This window comes from Pseudorasbora parva, chromosome 3, assembly GCF_024679245.1.
Source record: "Pseudorasbora parva isolate DD20220531a chromosome 3, ASM2467924v1, whole genome shotgun sequence".
NCBI classification, from domain to species: domain Eukaryota; kingdom Metazoa; phylum Chordata; class Actinopteri; order Cypriniformes; family Gobionidae; genus Pseudorasbora; species Pseudorasbora parva.
Window position 1 is genome coordinate 19,151,881 of NC_090174.1, and position 19,195 is coordinate 19,171,075.

The 19,195-nt window shown below is 36.0% G+C and overlaps 1 protein-coding gene across 3 annotated transcripts in view; it reads right to left on the bottom strand.

Annotated features, from left to right (window-relative positions):
* Window positions 1-6,694: 6,694 nt before the first annotated feature.
* Window positions 6,695-19,195, bottom strand: part of usp2b (ubiquitin specific peptidase 2b) — a 52,376-nt gene continuing 39,875 nt past the window's right edge. For 2 of the 3 annotated variants that reach the window (XM_067437989.1, XM_067437990.1), the window contains exons 3-13: window positions 12,888-12,938; window positions 12,388-12,511; window positions 12,148-12,259; window positions 11,914-12,024; window positions 10,854-10,918; window positions 10,667-10,770; window positions 10,497-10,574; window positions 10,078-10,156; window positions 9,862-9,969; window positions 9,602-9,722; window positions 6,695-8,358 (exon numbers count right to left, since the gene is read on the bottom strand). In XM_067437989.1, coding sequence (XP_067294090.1) covers window positions 8,274-8,358; window positions 9,602-9,722; window positions 9,862-9,969; window positions 10,078-10,156; window positions 10,497-10,574; window positions 10,667-10,770; window positions 10,854-10,918; window positions 11,914-12,024; window positions 12,148-12,259; window positions 12,388-12,511; window positions 12,888-12,938 — 1,038 coding nt within the window. In that variant the 3' untranslated portion in view covers window positions 6,695-8,273. Of the gene's footprint in view, window positions 8,359-9,601; window positions 9,723-9,861; window positions 9,970-10,077; window positions 10,157-10,496; window positions 10,575-10,666; window positions 10,771-10,853; window positions 10,919-11,913; window positions 12,025-12,147; window positions 12,260-12,387; window positions 12,512-12,887; window positions 12,939-18,164; window positions 18,724-19,195 lie in introns of those variants that run through there. The other variant, XM_067437991.1, reaches the window with a different exon arrangement.

Here is a 19,195-nt window from a genome sequence, read left to right on the forward strand (position 1 = left end):
ATTAAAACAATGAAGAAATAACCAAAAAAACAAAAAACAAAAAACAAAAAAACAAACAAACAAAAAAAAAAAAAAAAAAAAAACATAAATAAATAAATAAAAAATGTCCAGAAACCAGTTAGCTCCAAGAAAGATAAATGTATCAGATAAGCACATGTCTTTAAACTTACACAGGTCACATTTCATATACTCCCAATATGAAGTATATGAATAAACGTAATCAAAACGTAATCAGCCTGATATTTACCTTCTGCTGTTTTTGCTCTGCCTAGGTGGAGGGATGTATCCTGGAAAACTGGGTTTTACAGAGTTAACTCTGTCATTGCATTCCATAATATAATAATCATGTTTTTGATGTGGAACATATAAAGGAGATGTAGATCATCATATTAACTATGAATAGGAATGTTTGAACATTCACAATGCTTTTGAACAGTGTATCAATACTTTTATCATTTGGAACCTAACAAATTTATTTTTATGAAACCTTTCTCTTAAAGGAACTGTGTGTAAGAAATGTATTTCAATGACTCATAAAATGGCCCTGATATGTCATTAGACATTAAAGGGGGGGTGAAACTCTCAGTTTCAGTCAATCTCATGTCAATCTTTAGCACCTATAGAGTAGTATTGCATCCTTCATATCTCAGAAAAAAAGTTAGTTTTGTTATATTTATAAAAGAAATATAGGCTGTACCGAGTCTTTCCAGAAAAACGTAGCGGCTGGAGGCGTATCGTGTGGGCGGAGCTAAAGAATGACGATCGCACACAAAGTGGTGACGTCCTCAAGCGTGGAGAAGAAAACGGCTATCGATCAGATTCAACTAATACAGATATTATCCAGAATCAGATCCGGAGGCTGAAATAAATTGAACAGGGGAAGCAACAACAGCAGGACGTCCGTCTCTGTGGTATGTACTGTATTTAGTGGCCTGTCAACATTTTTGTGTGTTTACTTGCAGTTTATGGGGACATGATTCGGTTTATGGACTATTGTATGCGACTTAATATTAGCCGTAGCAAGCAAAACGGTTTTGCACGTCAGACTAGTGTAACGTTATACATAGAACAACAATGGACTAACCGTTAGTGCATTTGAATGACGAAGCACGCTTTGTGAGAACGCTAGGTTTATGTTTGGGTGGTTTTACAATAACGTTAAACAAACTGACACCTATAGTGGTCAGCTAAATAAATGTATTTAAACACACACCATAGATCGCATGCTTCATTGAAGAATTAACTAACGTTATACACGATCATGTCGTTTACTGATGTTTACTCACGCGACGATAGCCAACAGCATAGACATTTGAAGCAGTTTTACTCACCGCCTGCTTCCAAAGCAGGACCGAACCTTTATTGCTGGGACGGCTCCGTCAAAAACACACTTCTTTGGTAACTGTTGATTTCGTGAAGTCCTGTGACAGCAGTGACCGTGGAGATCCACTTTTGTGACACTTGATTTCCAAACCGGTCTGGTCGGTCATGGATGATCCAGTCGGGTATAGACTTGGAAAAGCTGACAAGTCAGGTTTGCCACACTAACGTTAGCTCAGTGTTTCCCCACCTTTTTTATTTTGCGGCACACAATTTACTATGAAAACATCAGTAACACTTTACAATACAGGTGCAATATAATAATTCATGCCTAACTAATGCACAGATAATCATGAGTTAATGTATTACAAATGAAGAACTAAACCATTTATTAATGATTACTGCATCAGCAACTAATGAACATTCTATATGATTAATAGATTAAGTAATATATGAATTGCTATTAATTAAATATGACATCATTAATTCCCTAATAACATATTACATTAACTAATAATGTAAATTCATGTAGGCTATTCAAAGCCATGCATTCCGACTCTCAGTTGTCTGTTTAATTCATCATTAATCATAGCAATTGGCAAAATTATAGTATGACTTTACTTGTTGAGGCACATGACTATTAACTAATTGTTACGTAATATGTCATTGTGGTTATGGCTTTTGAATTAATTTTGAATTAGTTAATAGTATCTTGCTCCTCATCTGTTTTATTTAGCTAATGTTATGGAACATGTCTATTTTAAGTTTAACTCCTATACTGCCTTAAGGTACTTCATTGTCTCTTATTAATTGCAAATCTAACAAATTCTTAATTGCAGTATCTAATCTTATCATTTGTTCAATTAAAGCATTGCATATCAGTCCCAAAAGATTTTATCTGCTTAATTATTGATATTTACAGTTAATTTGAATATTTACTTCCGGTACTTGAGTACGTTTTAAATCGGATACTTTTGTACTTTTACTCAAGTGATGTTTGAATGGAGGACTTTCTACTTTTACTGGAGTATTTTTTTTATTTAGGTATATTTACTTTCACTCAAGTTTAACTTTTCAGTACTTTTGCCACCTCTGCTTAAGTACTGGGGAGCTAAACCATTTAGTGCTTTGTAAGTAATAAGCAAGATTTTGAAATGTATGCGATGTTTAATAGGGAGCCAGTGCAGTGTTGACAGAACTGGACTAATATGATCATACTTCCTGGTTCTAGTAAGAACTCGAGCTGCTGCGTTTTGGACTAGTTGGAGTTTGTTTATTAAGCAAGCAGGGCAACCACCCAGTAGAGCATTACAATAATCTAGCCTTGAGCTCATGAACGCATGTACTAACTGTTCAGCATTTTGCATTGAAAGCATGTGCCGTAATTTAGATATATTTTTAAGATGGTAGAATGCAGTTTTAAAGATGCTAAAAACGTGGCTTTCAAATGAGAGATTGGTATCAAAGAGCACACTCAGGTTCCTCACTGACGACGAGGGCTTGACAGAGCAGTCATCAAGTGTTTGACAGTATTCTAGGTTACTACTTGTGGAGCTTTTCTGTCCAATAATTAAAAATTCAGTTTTATCTGAATTAAGTTGCAGAAATTACTATTCATCTAATGTTTTATATCAGCTATGCATTCCGTTTATCTTGTGAATTGGTAAGTTTCTTCAGGGCGTGAAGAAATATAGAGCTGAGTATCGTCAGCATAACAATGAAAACTAGCGCCATGCTTCCTAATGATATCTCCCAGTGGTAGCATATACAGGGTGAAGAGCAATGGTCCTAACACTGAGCCTTGCGGTACTCCATACTGAACTTGTGATCGGTGTGACATCTCTTCATTTACTGCTACAAACTGATAACGGTCAGATACTAAGTACTATTGAAACCATGTTTTTTTTTTAACTATTTAACTATTTAAACACAATCTTACATACACTTCCTTTAAAGCGTGTTCTTTATGTGTGTCAAATTTCCAAAACCATTTTGTCTTCATTTTTTACCAAATAGCCTATATATTGTTTTTATGATTTAATACAATAATTTTGACTTTGTTAGCTAACAAGTGTTTTGCAACACTTGTTAGCATGGATGCACTGTGCTATACATTTATGATATGTCTATATTTCCTTTGTGTAAACAGAAGCAATTTTGAGTTTGTATCCTGGGAAAACACAAAGCACTGGAAGGCTGTGTGTTTGTGTAACCATAGTGTTTGTGTGTTATGATAAACAGCACATAGAAGGCAAGAATATCAGAGTGTTCAGTCACACAGCAGGTAAAACAGCTCTCTATCTCTCTTGCCATCCAAACAGGACAGCACATCAAATATTTATCCTTCCCTCCAGCAACTGCTTTATAAACACTATCCAGTTTAATCCCACATGCTGTGTATCTCTGAATGTAGAGGAAGATAAAGATAGAGACAGTCCTGAATTGGCCCTGAAGTACTGTGTGTGTGTGTGTGTGTGTGTGTGTGTGTGTGTGTGTGTGTGTGTGTGTGTGTGTGTGTGTGTGTGTGTGTGCGTGTGTGTGTGTGTGTGTGTGTGTGTGTGTGTGTGTGTGTGTGTGTGTGTGTGTGTGTGTGTGTGTGTGTGTGTGTGTGTGTGTGTGTGTGTGTGTGTGTGTGTGTGTGTGTGTGTGTGTGTGTGTGTGAGAGAGAGAGAGAGAGAGTATATCATTGTGCATCAAGTGCCAAACTCAAATATGTTTGAAATGTTCAGAATAGATTCACATCAAGTAGCCTACCTTTTATCAAGTGACATAGTCAGCTCCCATCCAGAAATTGTCTAAATTCTTACAAAAAAAAAAAACAAACACAAAAAAAAACATAAACTTTTTTTGGGGAAATGTTTCACTTGATACTAAATGTACTGTTGCTACTATACAATAAAATGCTTAAAATGTTGGTTTGAAATTGTTGTTATAATGCAATAACATTCATATATCTTTAAGTGACCACTAAATATGTAACAATGAAAGGCATAATTAATCAAGACTGGTGTGATGTATACTCCAGAACATGTTACAAACCCCTCAGGTTGATGTAAAAGCTTTAGTCTGGACTGACGGTTTCAAGGTCAGAGATTAGGAGTGTATATTTTAAGTGTATGGGTTAAGAAAAGGGCAGTTGGGTAAGAGCAGTTAGTCAATACCGCTGAGAGGAGGGTTGAGTTACTAGTGGCACAGTCAGCAAGTAGAAGTGAGATAATTCTCTCCTTCTCACAAATCGAGTTCTTCTGAAACAGATCAGCTACTTTAGCCTGGAAACCTAATCGGAAGCCTAACACACAAACACACACACACACACACACACACACACACACACACACACACACACACACACACACACACACACACACACACACACACACACACACACACACACACACACACACACACACACACACACACACACACACACACGTCTGGTTCACTATCTTTGTGGGGACTCTCTAGAGACGTAAATGTTTTTATACCGTACAAACCGTACATTCTATCTCCCACACTGTCAATGCCCCTTAACCTACTTATCACAGGAAACATTCTGCATTTTTACTTTCTCAAAAAAAAAAAAAAATCATCCTGTATGATTTATAAGCCTTTTGAAAAGTGGGGACCACTGACTGGTTCCCACAATGTAGGTAATCTCAGGTTTTACTATCCTTATGGGGACATTTGGTCCACAAAATGTAATATAAACAAGGACACACACACACACACACACACACACACACACACACACACACACACACACACACACACACACACACACACACACACACACACACACACACACACACACACACACACACACACCTGTGGCACTAATAAGCTCAGTGCCACAATAAGTAAGACTTGAGTTTCTCCACTTACAGGTCATTGTTTAAGCAGGAGTGTGTGTGTGTGTGTGATAGAGTGAAGACTAATGTCACCCTCTAGTGGCTATACACTAGTATAGACGAACAAACTTATAAATGTCAAACTTATTTGATTTTATTTGTTCTGGGTTTAACCCTTTCATGCATGGTATCCACATTTGTGGACAGTTAATTTAACTCCATTTAGGGTCATTTTCTCGTGGTTATTTTCTCCAAACCATTTGAGGGCAGTGTCAGTAGACTGACAGTAGTATTGTAACAGTGTATTCCAGATATTCATTGCTTGATGACATCATTAATCCAAGATGGCTGACAGTGTTGGTCATGTGCCAAATACCCCAGGCATATCTGTGAAAAACTTGTATACAAGGAGGTCAATTGAGCTAAAAAAAAATCTTAGTATACAGTAAAGTATGATGAATGTGTTAGTATTGTATAAACTAAAACTTAGAGTAAAATGTAGTTTTTATACACCAAAAACTAACTGTCCACAAATGTGGACGTCACGCAACAGTGGTGTCAGATTATAAAGTCTGATTTCTGTAACTTGCTTATATATCTGCTCTGCTTTTGCAAATATGTTTTGAATCATCTTATATTGTAATAAAACAGATATTTAACAAATATATCAACATAAATAACCCTTCAAAATGACATATTGCATCATTAAATGGCGACTTTACACATAAATACAGACACAAATTAGCATTTTGCCTTCCAAACAGGGAGAGCACAGGTCAAGCACTCAGTACAGAATAATAGAGAATATCCCAGAGGACAGTGGAAGTGACAGTGAGAGCAGTGATGAAGAGTAGGCCTAAGCAAAGCCCAGCTCTAGGTTTCTGCATATATGTAGCTACCATTATAGTTCCTAAAATATGTTTTATTGTTATTATATTATATATTATTGTTTTTAATAACTGGGCTGATATACATAGCACAAATTTGGCCAGGATAACAGGGTTACACACCCCTACCAATATTTTTTTTTCAAAGGACATACTGGGATTTTTAATGACCACAGAGAGTCAGGACCTCAGTTATATATATATATATATATATATATATATATATATATATATATATATATATATATATCTTTTAGTTGTTTATGCAAACATGTTTTGATGTACTCTAGTCATAGATTCATTGGTCAAAGTTTTAGATAAACAATACAGTATGTTTCTTATGTTCCTATGTTCAATTTATGTTTTGTGGTCCTTCTAGTCCTTTTGTTGATTGGTTCCCTGTTCAACAGTCCTCATTGCTCCCAGGTGTGTCTTGTTATATTGTTAACCCATGTTAACCAACTTAAAAAGTCCATTACAAAACATGGAAACCCAGGCTGGCATCATGGCACACAACTTACCCCCTTGAACATCTTATCACATTCTCTCCCTGTTTTTATAAGCCATTTCTGTATACACTATAATTCATGATCAGTATATGCATATTGTAATGAAGTAATGCAGACAATACACAATTACTCATGTAGACATCTGCTTTTATTCATTTTTACTTATTTTAAAAAGCCAAGAGCTTTTGATATGCAGTACACGACTACAGTCACATTTCAGATACAATATTACCACTCTCATTTAAAATCTCTCAGTAGAAAAAAAACATTGTCTGTTTCAAGCACAATGATAAGCTACATTCACAGCATTCACTTCATAAATAGAGAAATAATACATAAAGGCGCACATACACAAATACACATACACACACCCTCCTGGTGGCTTCCTGTTTAACGAAGACTCATCCCCAAATTAAACTGAATATTGTAGTCCCTGACAGAATGAGAAAAACATATTAAGGCCTCTTTCAAATCTGGTATTGCCCCTGAAGGAAAACAATGAGTCAGAAAAATGCCTAAAGAAGGAATACATTGTATTCTTCCGGAGATTGTTTTCCATGGACCCTTTTCACATTTCCAGGGTTCTCAAACGTAAAATACAACATTTTTTTATGTTCCCATTTGCTACTATAGCAAAAGAAAAATCCATGATTTCCAGCATTTTTGACTTTCCAAAAGAAGAAAAAGTTTGCTGTTATTACCTCAATTGTTGTATTAGAAACCCTTGCAGCAGAGTTAACTAGTTTGCTGTAATGCAATCCCAAGGTAATACAGTATAACACAAAGTATAGTGTTATATATGTAAGTTACATTTTTTTAAAATTAAATTATAAAAAAACGTATGCTGTTCATAACTGTGGAAATGCCTCATCACTGTCTGTGAAAAAGGTCCAAGGTTTTCCTTTTTGGTTTTACATCTCCCAGCCACCAGGGGGCAGTCATACAATCTTCTCTGTAATGGTGAGAGTTTTTGGAAAAGGGCACAGTCATGCATTAGTGTAAAACTAAGCCCTTCTAATGTGCATATTCTGTTGAAAATAAGCAAATCAAGCAAAGCAGATACATAGCTTGAAGAAACCTATCTGTTCGAAATAGTAAACAATCCAATGAACAATCCAAGCATCATTTACACTGTTGACCTATATGGTCCCTCAGCAAGATGACCTCTTGTTTAAATTAGTTGTAATTAGTTTGAAATTAAGTAAAACATTGAACTCATGTTAATAAATTAAATAAAGGATGGGGATCGTTTGAGTTGTGGTGACTGCTTGTAGACCCGGACGGCTCCAGTTACACAGTGCATAGAGTCCTACAGTATCAGTCTGGAGACTGACATGTCACACACACACACACTCACACACACACACACAGTCCTGCTCATTCAAGAGAGGTAGTAGTTCTCTTTCTGTCTTTGTCCGTTTCAGTTTATTAAATCCATCCCCAGAGCAGCAGCCTCTTTCAAGGGGAGTGATGGATGGAGGAGCCCTTACGGTGAAGCTCAATCTGGGCTTGGAATAAATACTCATCCCAGGCTTCATTCCACTTCACAAGCCACGATCATAATTTAATTCCAGTGTGTGTTTGGCCTTGGTAAATAGGCCTGGGATAAAGTCCCGTGGTCCTCCAAGCATGTAGACCCTGACCAGTATGTAGTTCAGCAGCAGCAAAACAGCTTTATTTTATCCAAGGCTGGTCCAATTCAGGCTTAATCACATACGTGAAGAGGTCGCAGATTCATAGAACAGCACATATGCATCGCTGCTGCGCACCTGGCTGGATGACATGGGGCTTACCCTGAAATAGAGACAATTTATTGTAGACTTGTTTTTTTTATTAATAAAAATGATAATTTCACAATATTACTGTTTTTGCTTTATTTTTTGTCAAATATATATTAATATAAAATATAATGTATAGCAAAATAAACAAAAAAATATAACTAATATAATAATCCAACGGAAGACTTCTAAAGTGACTTAAATGTCCAAATTACATACTAAGTGGTAATTTACTTACTATGTACCTATGTACTGTAACAGTAAGTTACTGCACATACTAATTACATTATGCTGTAAACTACAGATCTACGTTAGGTAAATAAATAAGATTAAAACAGTAATGCACATGCTTATTTGGGTCATACCTACAGTTTGGTGGATTATAGACTGAGCAGGTTTGTTGAAAACATTTTTACAATTAAATTATTCTTAAATCAAGACTGGTCAAGCTCATGCTAATATAACATAATAATCCTAACCAAATGTTAAAAATTTCACATTAACATTCCATGGCATTTGTCCATCCTGTTCAATGAAATATTTATGCAATGTGTAACGGTGGATGTTTTAAGCAAATAAAGCCTATTACTAGCTAGGAAAGAACAACCTGCTAGCATACAATTATGATGTAGGAAAGATATTGATAGATATATAAAATCTATTTAAACCCACAACAACATTTTTTTAAAATGACACAACAGGGTGGACATGTTATGTTGTACACTGTTTGATATGTCACCTAAAATTAAAAATTAAGAAAAGAGAGAAAAGTTTATGACTGATTATTATTTGTTCTTGGAGTTGCTTTCCCTGTAAAAAAAGTTACTTCTAGCGAGATTCGATTTAGGTGCCAAATAGCACCAATTTAACAGTGTAGACTGGAGTTTGAGGGAATCATTTATATAAAATAATGTAATGGTTTTACACATAAAAAAAAACAATCACATTAAATTGTATTATTTTGTCAAAGAGAATAAGTGAATGTATTTATTAATACTTAAAATATATCATTTGAAAAGTGAAATTGAAATAAGCAAAGACAATATTCTTAGGTACTTATAATTGAAATTTTGAAATTGTGTTAATTGTGGTACATCTATTAATGGTAAACCATGTGGCATTAGAGTTGAATAACATTTTATTTATAATATGAGGCATTGTTTCACAGGGACATAAAATCCACCAAACTTTAGGAATGAGTGTTATAATCTTACTGCACAAACCTCTTTTTTTTTAGACATTTTGTCATGTCTAATTACCTGGAGTCATTGTACGTGTACCACTCTCCTGTACAGGGACTGCGGCAATATGCTGTATAATGGCCACCCAAAGATGTACCAGTGTGATTGGACACAGCATACAGATTATATACTGCATTTACTATGAGTAGAGAACAGTAGATAGAAGAGAAGAGAAACAGCAACAATTAAACACAATTATCCATGAGCTACAGTAAAAACCGCATTGCTCAAACAACTGTAGAGAGTACAGATGTAATAAATGATGATGCAGAACTAACCACTGTTATCAGAGGCAAATTCCCTGAGGTCCAGCTCTTTGAGGGGGAAGTTTACAAAGGTGGAGAGTTTGCTGGTTCTCACTCGACACTCAGAAAAACGCTTCAGATCTGAGATAGTTATGAGTCAAGGGCAAACAAATAAATGCCACTTTTTATCCAGTCCAAAACTTAATAATAAAAATGCTAATCTTTGTACTATTTGTTCAAAAAGGATACGAAGCACCAAGATTTTAGGAAATTTCTGAATGGTGAATTTTTTCGTGCATTTCCGTCTGGTTTTACACCTGTGGCATGTCTGCAAGAAAAAAAGGTGGTTAGGATATGTCTAAATATTATATATACGATATACTATATTACTTAACTAACTATTGTTAGTTAATGCATTAACTGGGACCTTCTTTTTAAGTTACTTTATATAGACCATGTAAAAAAAAAACGTAAACAAAAAGAAGAGTAAGTAAAATAAACAGAAAATAATTCATAATTTTGCATGAATTTGCTGTAACTCAAAAAATAAGTAAATGTAAGGCATTGATCATTTAAACTCATACAGACAGTCAGCTTGTGTTTCTCCTAAGGCATTTGTAGTCTCTGAGTACCAGTTTAACATTTAAATTAGTAAAATGTATACTTACTGGTCTCTCATTCCCATCTAGCACATCCTCCTTGGTGAAAAGCCGAAGGCAATCGATCAAACTCACTTCTCCTGAAGTCTGAGAAGACAAAAAAATGGGAAAAACATGTTAACACAAACATGTGTCATGTCAATAAGCATGTATCCGAGTGTGACAGCCTTTTTATTTACCTTAGTGATAGGCAAGGACAGATCCCAGAATGGATCAAACACTGTTGAGCAGAAACCACACTCGCTGCACGTCAATGAGCTTTTCAGCTGACCAACAAACAGATCTGTGTAGAAAACAAAGCACATCTGAGCAGAGAATACACACACAGCAAGATGGTACCGGTGTTATTATAGCCGGTCAACTCACCGACTACTTTGCTGTCCTCACTCTCCAGGTACTTGTTCCACATTCTCTTGCCTTTCTCATCGTCCCTGTAGATAAAACACATTTAATGTAAGACTCCAGACAGACTGCTCACTATTACCATCAGATTGCAACAGTTAAACCACACACCACAGGTGATTCATCTGTTAGATCAATCACCACATCATATCATATTACTTCATATTCCAGCACAAAACCGAAACAAAGCAGTATTAATGTGTTCCCAGAGGCCAATCCTGTCTAAATCTGTTTAGAAATACACTATTAGCTTTCCTGAGGCCATGGCTAAAATTTCAGTGTAGAGATTATTCTGTCGAGGATTCTAAACCAAAACCTAATGAGCTCCCTCGACCCCCATACGGAAACATTCTACGCAAGCATCAACTTCATGCTCCACACATACTCCTTATGCTCACCAAGGCTGCAGTTATTTGGCCAAAATAAAGGAAAAACTATTTAAAAAAATTGTTCTATTAAAAAACAAGATGCTTACAAGACAAAAAACATTACATGACGCTTCAGAAATCTTTCTAATAGGCTGATTTGGTACTCAAGAAACATTTATCAATATCATTATGAAAACATTTGTGCTGCTTAAAATAATCCTGGATTTTCTAATGAATAGAAAGTTTAAATTGAAGAGCATTTATTTGAAATAGAATTGTTTTGTAACATCACAAATGTCTTAACTGCAGTTTAATGCATCCTTGCTAAATAAAAATATTAATTTCTTAATAAAAATCCTACTAACTAAACGGCAGTGTATGTATGGTTATTTAAAATCATAGTTTATATCAATGAATTTTTCCAACTGAGCCTACATGGGCCAGTGCATTCTGGAGAATGCATTAACAGTGAACGATGCATGTGATACTGACATAGAATTTGTCTAGAATTAGGTCTTATAAGTTGGCTAATTTTAAAAAACAGTCCCATTTTGGAAACAACAAACATGATGGGAGGGTGCCCACGGTGCCTCATAATGTTATACTATATGGATACAGCTCAGTAGGTTTTTAGAACAAAGCGGGTGTATACGTACGAGAGGTGATCAAAGTCTTCCATGGGGACTCTGGGTTTCACTATCACTCTGTTTACTTCATTATGGAGCCCATCCAGGAGAAACCGCAAGAACTCCTGAGCATCCTGCTGACTACAACAGAAAACAGGAAAAAAAAGTACTTTTAAGAGGGATTTTCAGCTGGTTCAAAACTACATACTGAAAGATACAAATAAAATATGAGGATAGCATTATACAAAAGTAGCTGTAACTTACTTGTAACCAACGAATCGAGGGGCATATTTCTGTATCTGCATTTTAAAGTCAGAAGGGCTGATGGCCTCACTGCTAGCTGATGTCCAAAGAGTCTGAGTGAGCTTGGCAAACTCTGAAAATAGAAACACAAACATACTGTTTGCAGGCATATGAGAAAAAAAACACACGACTCAAAGGCTGCCTGATATGCATGATAAAAACAAATGCTCTTCTATATAAACTGATAAATGTGTTTCTTACCCTCCATCAGCGCAGCTTTGGCCCTGCAGTTGTTGTTGAGGTCAGTACGGTGCGAGTTACGCAGACAGTAGTCCCTCAGGTCATGAGTGTTGCTTAGACATTGCAGAATGGAGTTCATGAAACACTGCAGAGAAACATACAACAAAATGTGAATTAGATGATAACTCTATATAGTCTGTATTACACTAAAATATTGAGTAGAGACAGATATTTTTTTCTGTATTTCTGACACGTGTAACAGATTTTTTTTTAAATATAAAAAAATGACGAAGTCATTTAAAAACAAGGAAACATATACAGTACATGGATGAACTGCATTTGTAAAATAGATTGGGCGAAGTGCACACAAAAAACATGCACATATTCAGTTTTACAAAACACTCCTTTCATGTTCCTCTTTTGAGTTTGCATTGGCATGTAGGTAAGTAAATATGGACCGAATTTGTATTTTTGCACAAACTATAAATGGAACCATAGATGCATTACTAAGAAATACTTACAGTATTTCCTAGATTCCTGAGGCCCACCAGACCCTGAGCATTCTTTGAGTTCTGCAAGAGAAAAACAGCAAAAGGGAAAGAGGGGAAAGCAAAGGGGTTATTGAGCTTTCTAAGATGACCTTTGAATCCAACGACACTAAGTTATTCCAAAATAATTTTTAAATAAATGTATATATTACATAAGCACATGACTCACTCAAGCCACATCATTTGTTTGGCAAAGATATTGACAGTGAAGTGAAAGTGCATGTTATTTTCATTGCATGCCTGCCACAAAAAATAATTAAAAGTGTTTCTGATTATATAAAATTCCATAAACGCATAATGTACATGTATGTGCTTTGAGTTTAGGACAAATGTGTGTGAGCTAACCAAAGCGTTCTCTCTGGGTTATTAAATGGCATGTTAGCAGATTTAGACAGAGACCCCTGCAGAGACACAAACAAATTATGCCCATCTGCCACACTACAACAAAAACAAGTTCAGTAATTTATTCAACTAGGGATGAATCATGTTTGGTCAATTTAAAGTCATATTTGAAAAATCAGACAGCTGGGAATCCTGATGATGATTTCACATGTTTGATATTTTCGACATAAGCGCTCCGCCTGTTGACCATGACATAACACGGAGCGCTTCAGAGAACACGAACAATGTGTCAGCGGTTTCTCGGTGTATGAATCTCACGCATGAAACAGTGACACACTCCGAATCAGTGATATCAAGGCCTGGAATAGCAGTGCTCATTTTCATGTGCGTCATTCACTGATTGCGGCGTTAACTATGTGATGTTACAATAGTGACAGTGATGCTCGGCAGAACTCAACGAAGTTGCAAACATCCCCTTGGACAGGTCATTTGCAAGTGTGTGAGTGTTTAAGAAAGCATGTGTGACTCTGAGAACTGTATAGCATGTTGAATGTATCATCACATATGATGCATGATTATTCACATACAAAAAGTCAATAACAATCCATTGATAACAATCCATCCATACACACATTCATACTACACATACAGCATAGCTGAATAAATCTGACTAAACGATTAAAAATTTATAAAATAAGAGGCGAAATGTATTTCACAAAATACTTATTATCATTTTAGTACTATTTGAGACAAAATTATTAGAACACTTGGCATATTTAAGAATATAAGTATTTTTTTATTGGCCATTTCAATACCCATAAAAAGAATATCTACAAAGTCACGATTATGCTCTATAAACCATATAATAAAGCCATTGTAAGGAGATATAGCTAATTTCCACAAAAAACAAGCTAGGCCTATTTAACTGTCAGTGTCACACAATCATGGTCCTTTAAAGAAGAAGCCAAATTGCTTGTGTAATCATTGTCAAGTGTGATCGTGGTTAAGTTGATGGTGATGAAAGAGTCTTAGGATACTGTGCAAGAGAGATGTGCCAGCTGCTGGCTGAAAAAAGGTGGACATACCAAATACTAAAGTTAAAAGTGGATAAAAACCGTATGTTTTCGAGGCAAAAAGGTCAATAATTTCAGATCTGTCAGGTGTTCTAATAATTTTGGCTACCACTATAAGTATCTGATACACTGACTGTCACAGTATGGTCAAACAGATCAGAATTCACTTTAGTTTAAAGTAATGAAGTGCACTAATCAAACACCTTCTATTAGCACCTCTGAGGTAATAGATACATCAGGTTCAAACATGTTCAGCTGCGACTTATCCCAGGAGTTCTTCTCTTATTCATATATTCATCCAAACATCTGATGAGATTTTTCTTCCCCAAAGAAAATGAGAGAGGGGGAACAGATGGTCCAAGACCTCACTCCGCTGCTGAGCCGGTCTCAGGCTTTCACACCCAGCCCCTACACCAAACAGATTGGTATGACAACAGCCAGCACACAGCAGCAGTCATGGTACGGCAAGCGTAAGGAGTTCTGCCTCGAAAGCGATAGGGTACCAAGAGGGCAGCAGGATCTTACACTGTCTGTCTCTTCAAAGATCTTCAGAGGGCTGTGAGCTAATTGGCTGGCACGAGTTTAAAGTGAGTGAGTAGGAACACTGTGTCCTGACCTTAGTTTCTGGAAGCCACGGTTGTCACCAGCATAAGAACTCAGTGTGCTCTGCAGCCAAAAGGCTGGTCACAAGCACATACTGAGACACATTTTATTCAAGCAGACTCCTGAAGCGCAGCTCTTTAATAACTTAACATGCATTTATGTATCTATTCAATAGCCTATATTTGTGTATTTGATTATTTAAAAAAAAATGTAAACAGTTTATAGCAGCTAAAATTTGTCCTACATTTCAGTGCTTACTGAAAGGGCACATTTTGGACATGTTGGGACACCTGGACGGAACTGTCTCATCAGAAATGGGACGTCTGGTAACAAACACAACGCTCAAAATCAAAGCTGATGATAAGCCACGACATTTCATTACACTGGTATCTTGAAAATGATTGACAATCTAGGGGCAGGATAGAGATTTTGTGTAAGGTCACATGCATGTGAAGAACAGGACCTTTGGGAATTCTTGGAATGTAATGGGTAGATAAACAGATAAGACACATTCCTTCAGAAAGGCATTGCTTACTTAGGAATGTGTTCCTGAATATTACACAATGTTACATTCTGATTATTGATTGTTGCATAACAAATGCTGGTTAGTGGTTACACTGGGAAATGTGGTCATCACCACTCAAATAATTGATGTTATCCCCCTGAACTGTGTTGTTGTAAAATACTGCAAATAAGGCAGTTTCCCCATCATTAAAAGCCAAATCACCATTTAAATGGATTCTCACTCTTTTGGATTAACTGTTTATTTTCCTGTATTGGAGGTTTATAAGGGTTGGACCATTTCTTGGGGGTCTAATAAAAATTTCAAAGAAAATAAAGGGGACAACATAATTTACAGAAATCTATTTAATTTTTCGTTCTTTTTTCTAAGACTAGTTAGAAATCATTAGACCAATCATTATCCTTATATATTGTTATATAATATAACAGCATATAGTTAATATAGTTTGAACACTAACACTTAAAAACAAATGTTTTACGTGTATTTATATATATATATATATATATATATATATATATATATATATATATATATATATATATATATATTAGTCAATAATAATTATAATTTTTTGTTTAATTATTTTGTTTATAATAAAATTGTTTTTTTTCATCTCTCCTTCCTTGGAACATTCTTTTAATGTACACAACAAGGTTAAATATGCTTTGCAACTATATTTATTGTGTAAGAAATAACATACTACTGTTTTACATCTAACAGTCCTCTAATATTAGGTTAAAAATGTTAATAAAACGTAAATAATTTAAGGTATTTCAATAATTTATTTTTACTCATGCATAACAATGTAAGGCCATTATCATTTAAAAGGGGAACAGCATAACTGGGGGTCGTCGGCACTGAAAGATGTAACATCAAAAATATCTATGTGCTATATTCCCAACTTGACAACAACATTTGTCTATGGAATCTAGCTCAGCAATAGGTATGTGTAGCCCAGCATAAATCTGGCACAGAAAAACAGACATAGGCATCTAACTATCTGCCTTTCTGGACTAAATATGTGACCCTGGACCACGAAACCATAAATAAGTTGCACGGGTATATTTGTGGCAGTAGCCAACAATACATTGTATGAGGCAAAAATATAGATGTTCCTTTATACCAAAAATCATTAGGATAATAAATATATGTTCTATGAGGATATTTTATAAATTCCCTACCGTAAATATATCAAGAGTTTATTATTAATAGTAGTAATATGCATTGCTAAGGACTTCATTTGGAAAACTTTAAAGGCGATATTCTCAATATTTTTTTTTTTTTGCACCATCCAGTTTTATCTCTGCCAAATATTGTATTATCCTAACAAACCATGTATCAATAGGAAGCTTGTTTATTCAGCTTTCATGTGATACACATCTTAATTTAAAAAAAAATACCATTATGACTGGTTTTGTGGTCCATTATCACAAATGGCTTACGTGTTATTTAGAAGGGTCAACTAACATATTCTACACAAAGAGGTGGTGACATGCCTCTATGTAGCCTGAACTACATCAGAGATGACTCAATGTCATCCGTTTTCATTTAACACTATAATTTACAGTGCTTAAATGTCCCCTGGCTCCTCAATGATGCGCCGCCTCCTTAACGCGACGCAACAGCTGCGCAGGTAGATGGCGTCATTCGCTCAACGCAAAGCCAGCGGCTTAAAACGCAACTAAACAATGACCGGCGTTACGTAACAGTCCTTGCTACGAACATTTACATTTATTTGTATATTATAGGCAGTGGTAACGACGCGATAAACGTAAAGCTTCATTGTGAAACAAGCAGTTTTAAAACACGCTGAAGTAAAAGCTGACATTTCAGGACGCGAGAAGGCTGGTAACTAGGCAAGGTCAGAGATAGCAGCCAGCATCTGCATACATGTGCTTGCTTATGTTTGGAGGTCTGTTCAGCAAGTCTCAAATATTTCTAAAGTGAGTTAGACTTGGTCCCTTAAAGGTTATATATATATATATATATATATATATATATATATATATATATATATATATATATATATATATATATATATATATATATATATATATATATATATATATATATATACCCTTTAAGTCTAACTCACTTTAGAAATATCTACTGGGCTGAATTAACTTTTTTTTTTTTCCAGAAGAAAATATGTAACTGTTGCTTATTGTTCAGGTAGCCTTCACATTTTCCTCACATCTCAATCGATTAGACTCAACTCAATGTTTGTCACCTCCAGCACATTTGGGATGTCTCTCTGATAGTCTCTCTTTAGTCGAGCAGTTTTTGTTTTTATTTATATTTTGTACTTTCCCAAAATATGTTGTCATGTTTATCATCTCAAGGGTTTCTAAATCGCAACACAGCTGTGTTGATATCCCTAACCACCACTTCCTGACATAAATATTAAAAACAATTCAAAATTGTCAGGACATGTTGAGCTTCCATGCATGTGATGAAGTTCTCAAAGCCCCAACAATATTTTTGAGTGTGGGGATTTGATTTTCAGAAAATAAGTACATATTATTCAAAGTGATTTTAATGAGAAAAATGTTGACAGTTTTTGAATGCTGCCTACTAGGCTATCGAGTGTTCATTTTCATAGCCAAAATATTCCCAAATATTTCCTCTGGTGGTAACGAGTTTCACGTCTATTTTACACGCAGAATACAGTGTGGAGATGATAACTTGCGAGCTGTGAGTTAGGCTTACCTTTGCCTGGTTAATAAGAAGCCCCACAAACGTGGACACTAGCATAGAGCGAGACATCGTCGGACTTTTTCTTCGCATATCCTGTTTGATAAAGGGGAAAGCTGAAGCCGGCGGTTCCTCTGGGACAGTGACCGTGTACGACTGTCGTATACTCGGCATTATGACTGGAGAAAACTAGCGGAATAAACGGCGAAATATCTTAATATGGCTTAACACCAAAGTCCCTTCCTACGTATCAGTAAAGATCCTCTTTTTCATGCAGTCTTCTGATGGTCCCTTGTAGGCTATTCTTCAGGTGATATTCTTGCCATGCACTGTGCTCAGTTTATGCCCTTGGGCTCAAGAGCTCAACATTCATGAATAATGCGGGCGAAACGCGCAGGTCGCACACAATAAATATTGCAATAGATACAAAGATAACGAATTGTAGCCTACTAAATCGACTCGCGTTTAAATATTCCGTACAGGTGTTCTGTATTCAGCCGGTTGTAGTCCGGGTGCGCGAGCACTGAATGGCAGATAGCAGCAGAGGAATAATGGAAAAGTCCGAGTGCTGTTTGCTTTTACTCTGGTGAGCACACGCCCCCTCGGCACGAGAGAGACGTCACCAAACGCCTCATGCACTCCTGACGTCACCCAGCAGAGGACAAGACCTTCCCATTCATCTGTGGCAGCAGCACTGAACACAACCAGGGCATATCCGTAGTCAGATACGTTTTATGGTGTTGGAACGTGAGTAAACGATGACAAAATTTTTGTGTGAACTAACCCTTTAAGAGGCTGCAGCCTTGGAAATGCAACAAGCAAAAACCCCACAGCAAGAGTGAGTGCTATCACCAAAATAAGAAAAAGAGTTACAAATAATTGTATCATCACACAATGTATCTACTTAAACTATCTGGGTTGCCAAACGTAATGTAAGCTGACAGACACATTTGCGCATCATGTAGAGTGTACAGCGATTGTGGATTTTGGAACCCACCATCAAACAAGCAACGTTGATGATAAATAATATTATTAAAATACAGCTT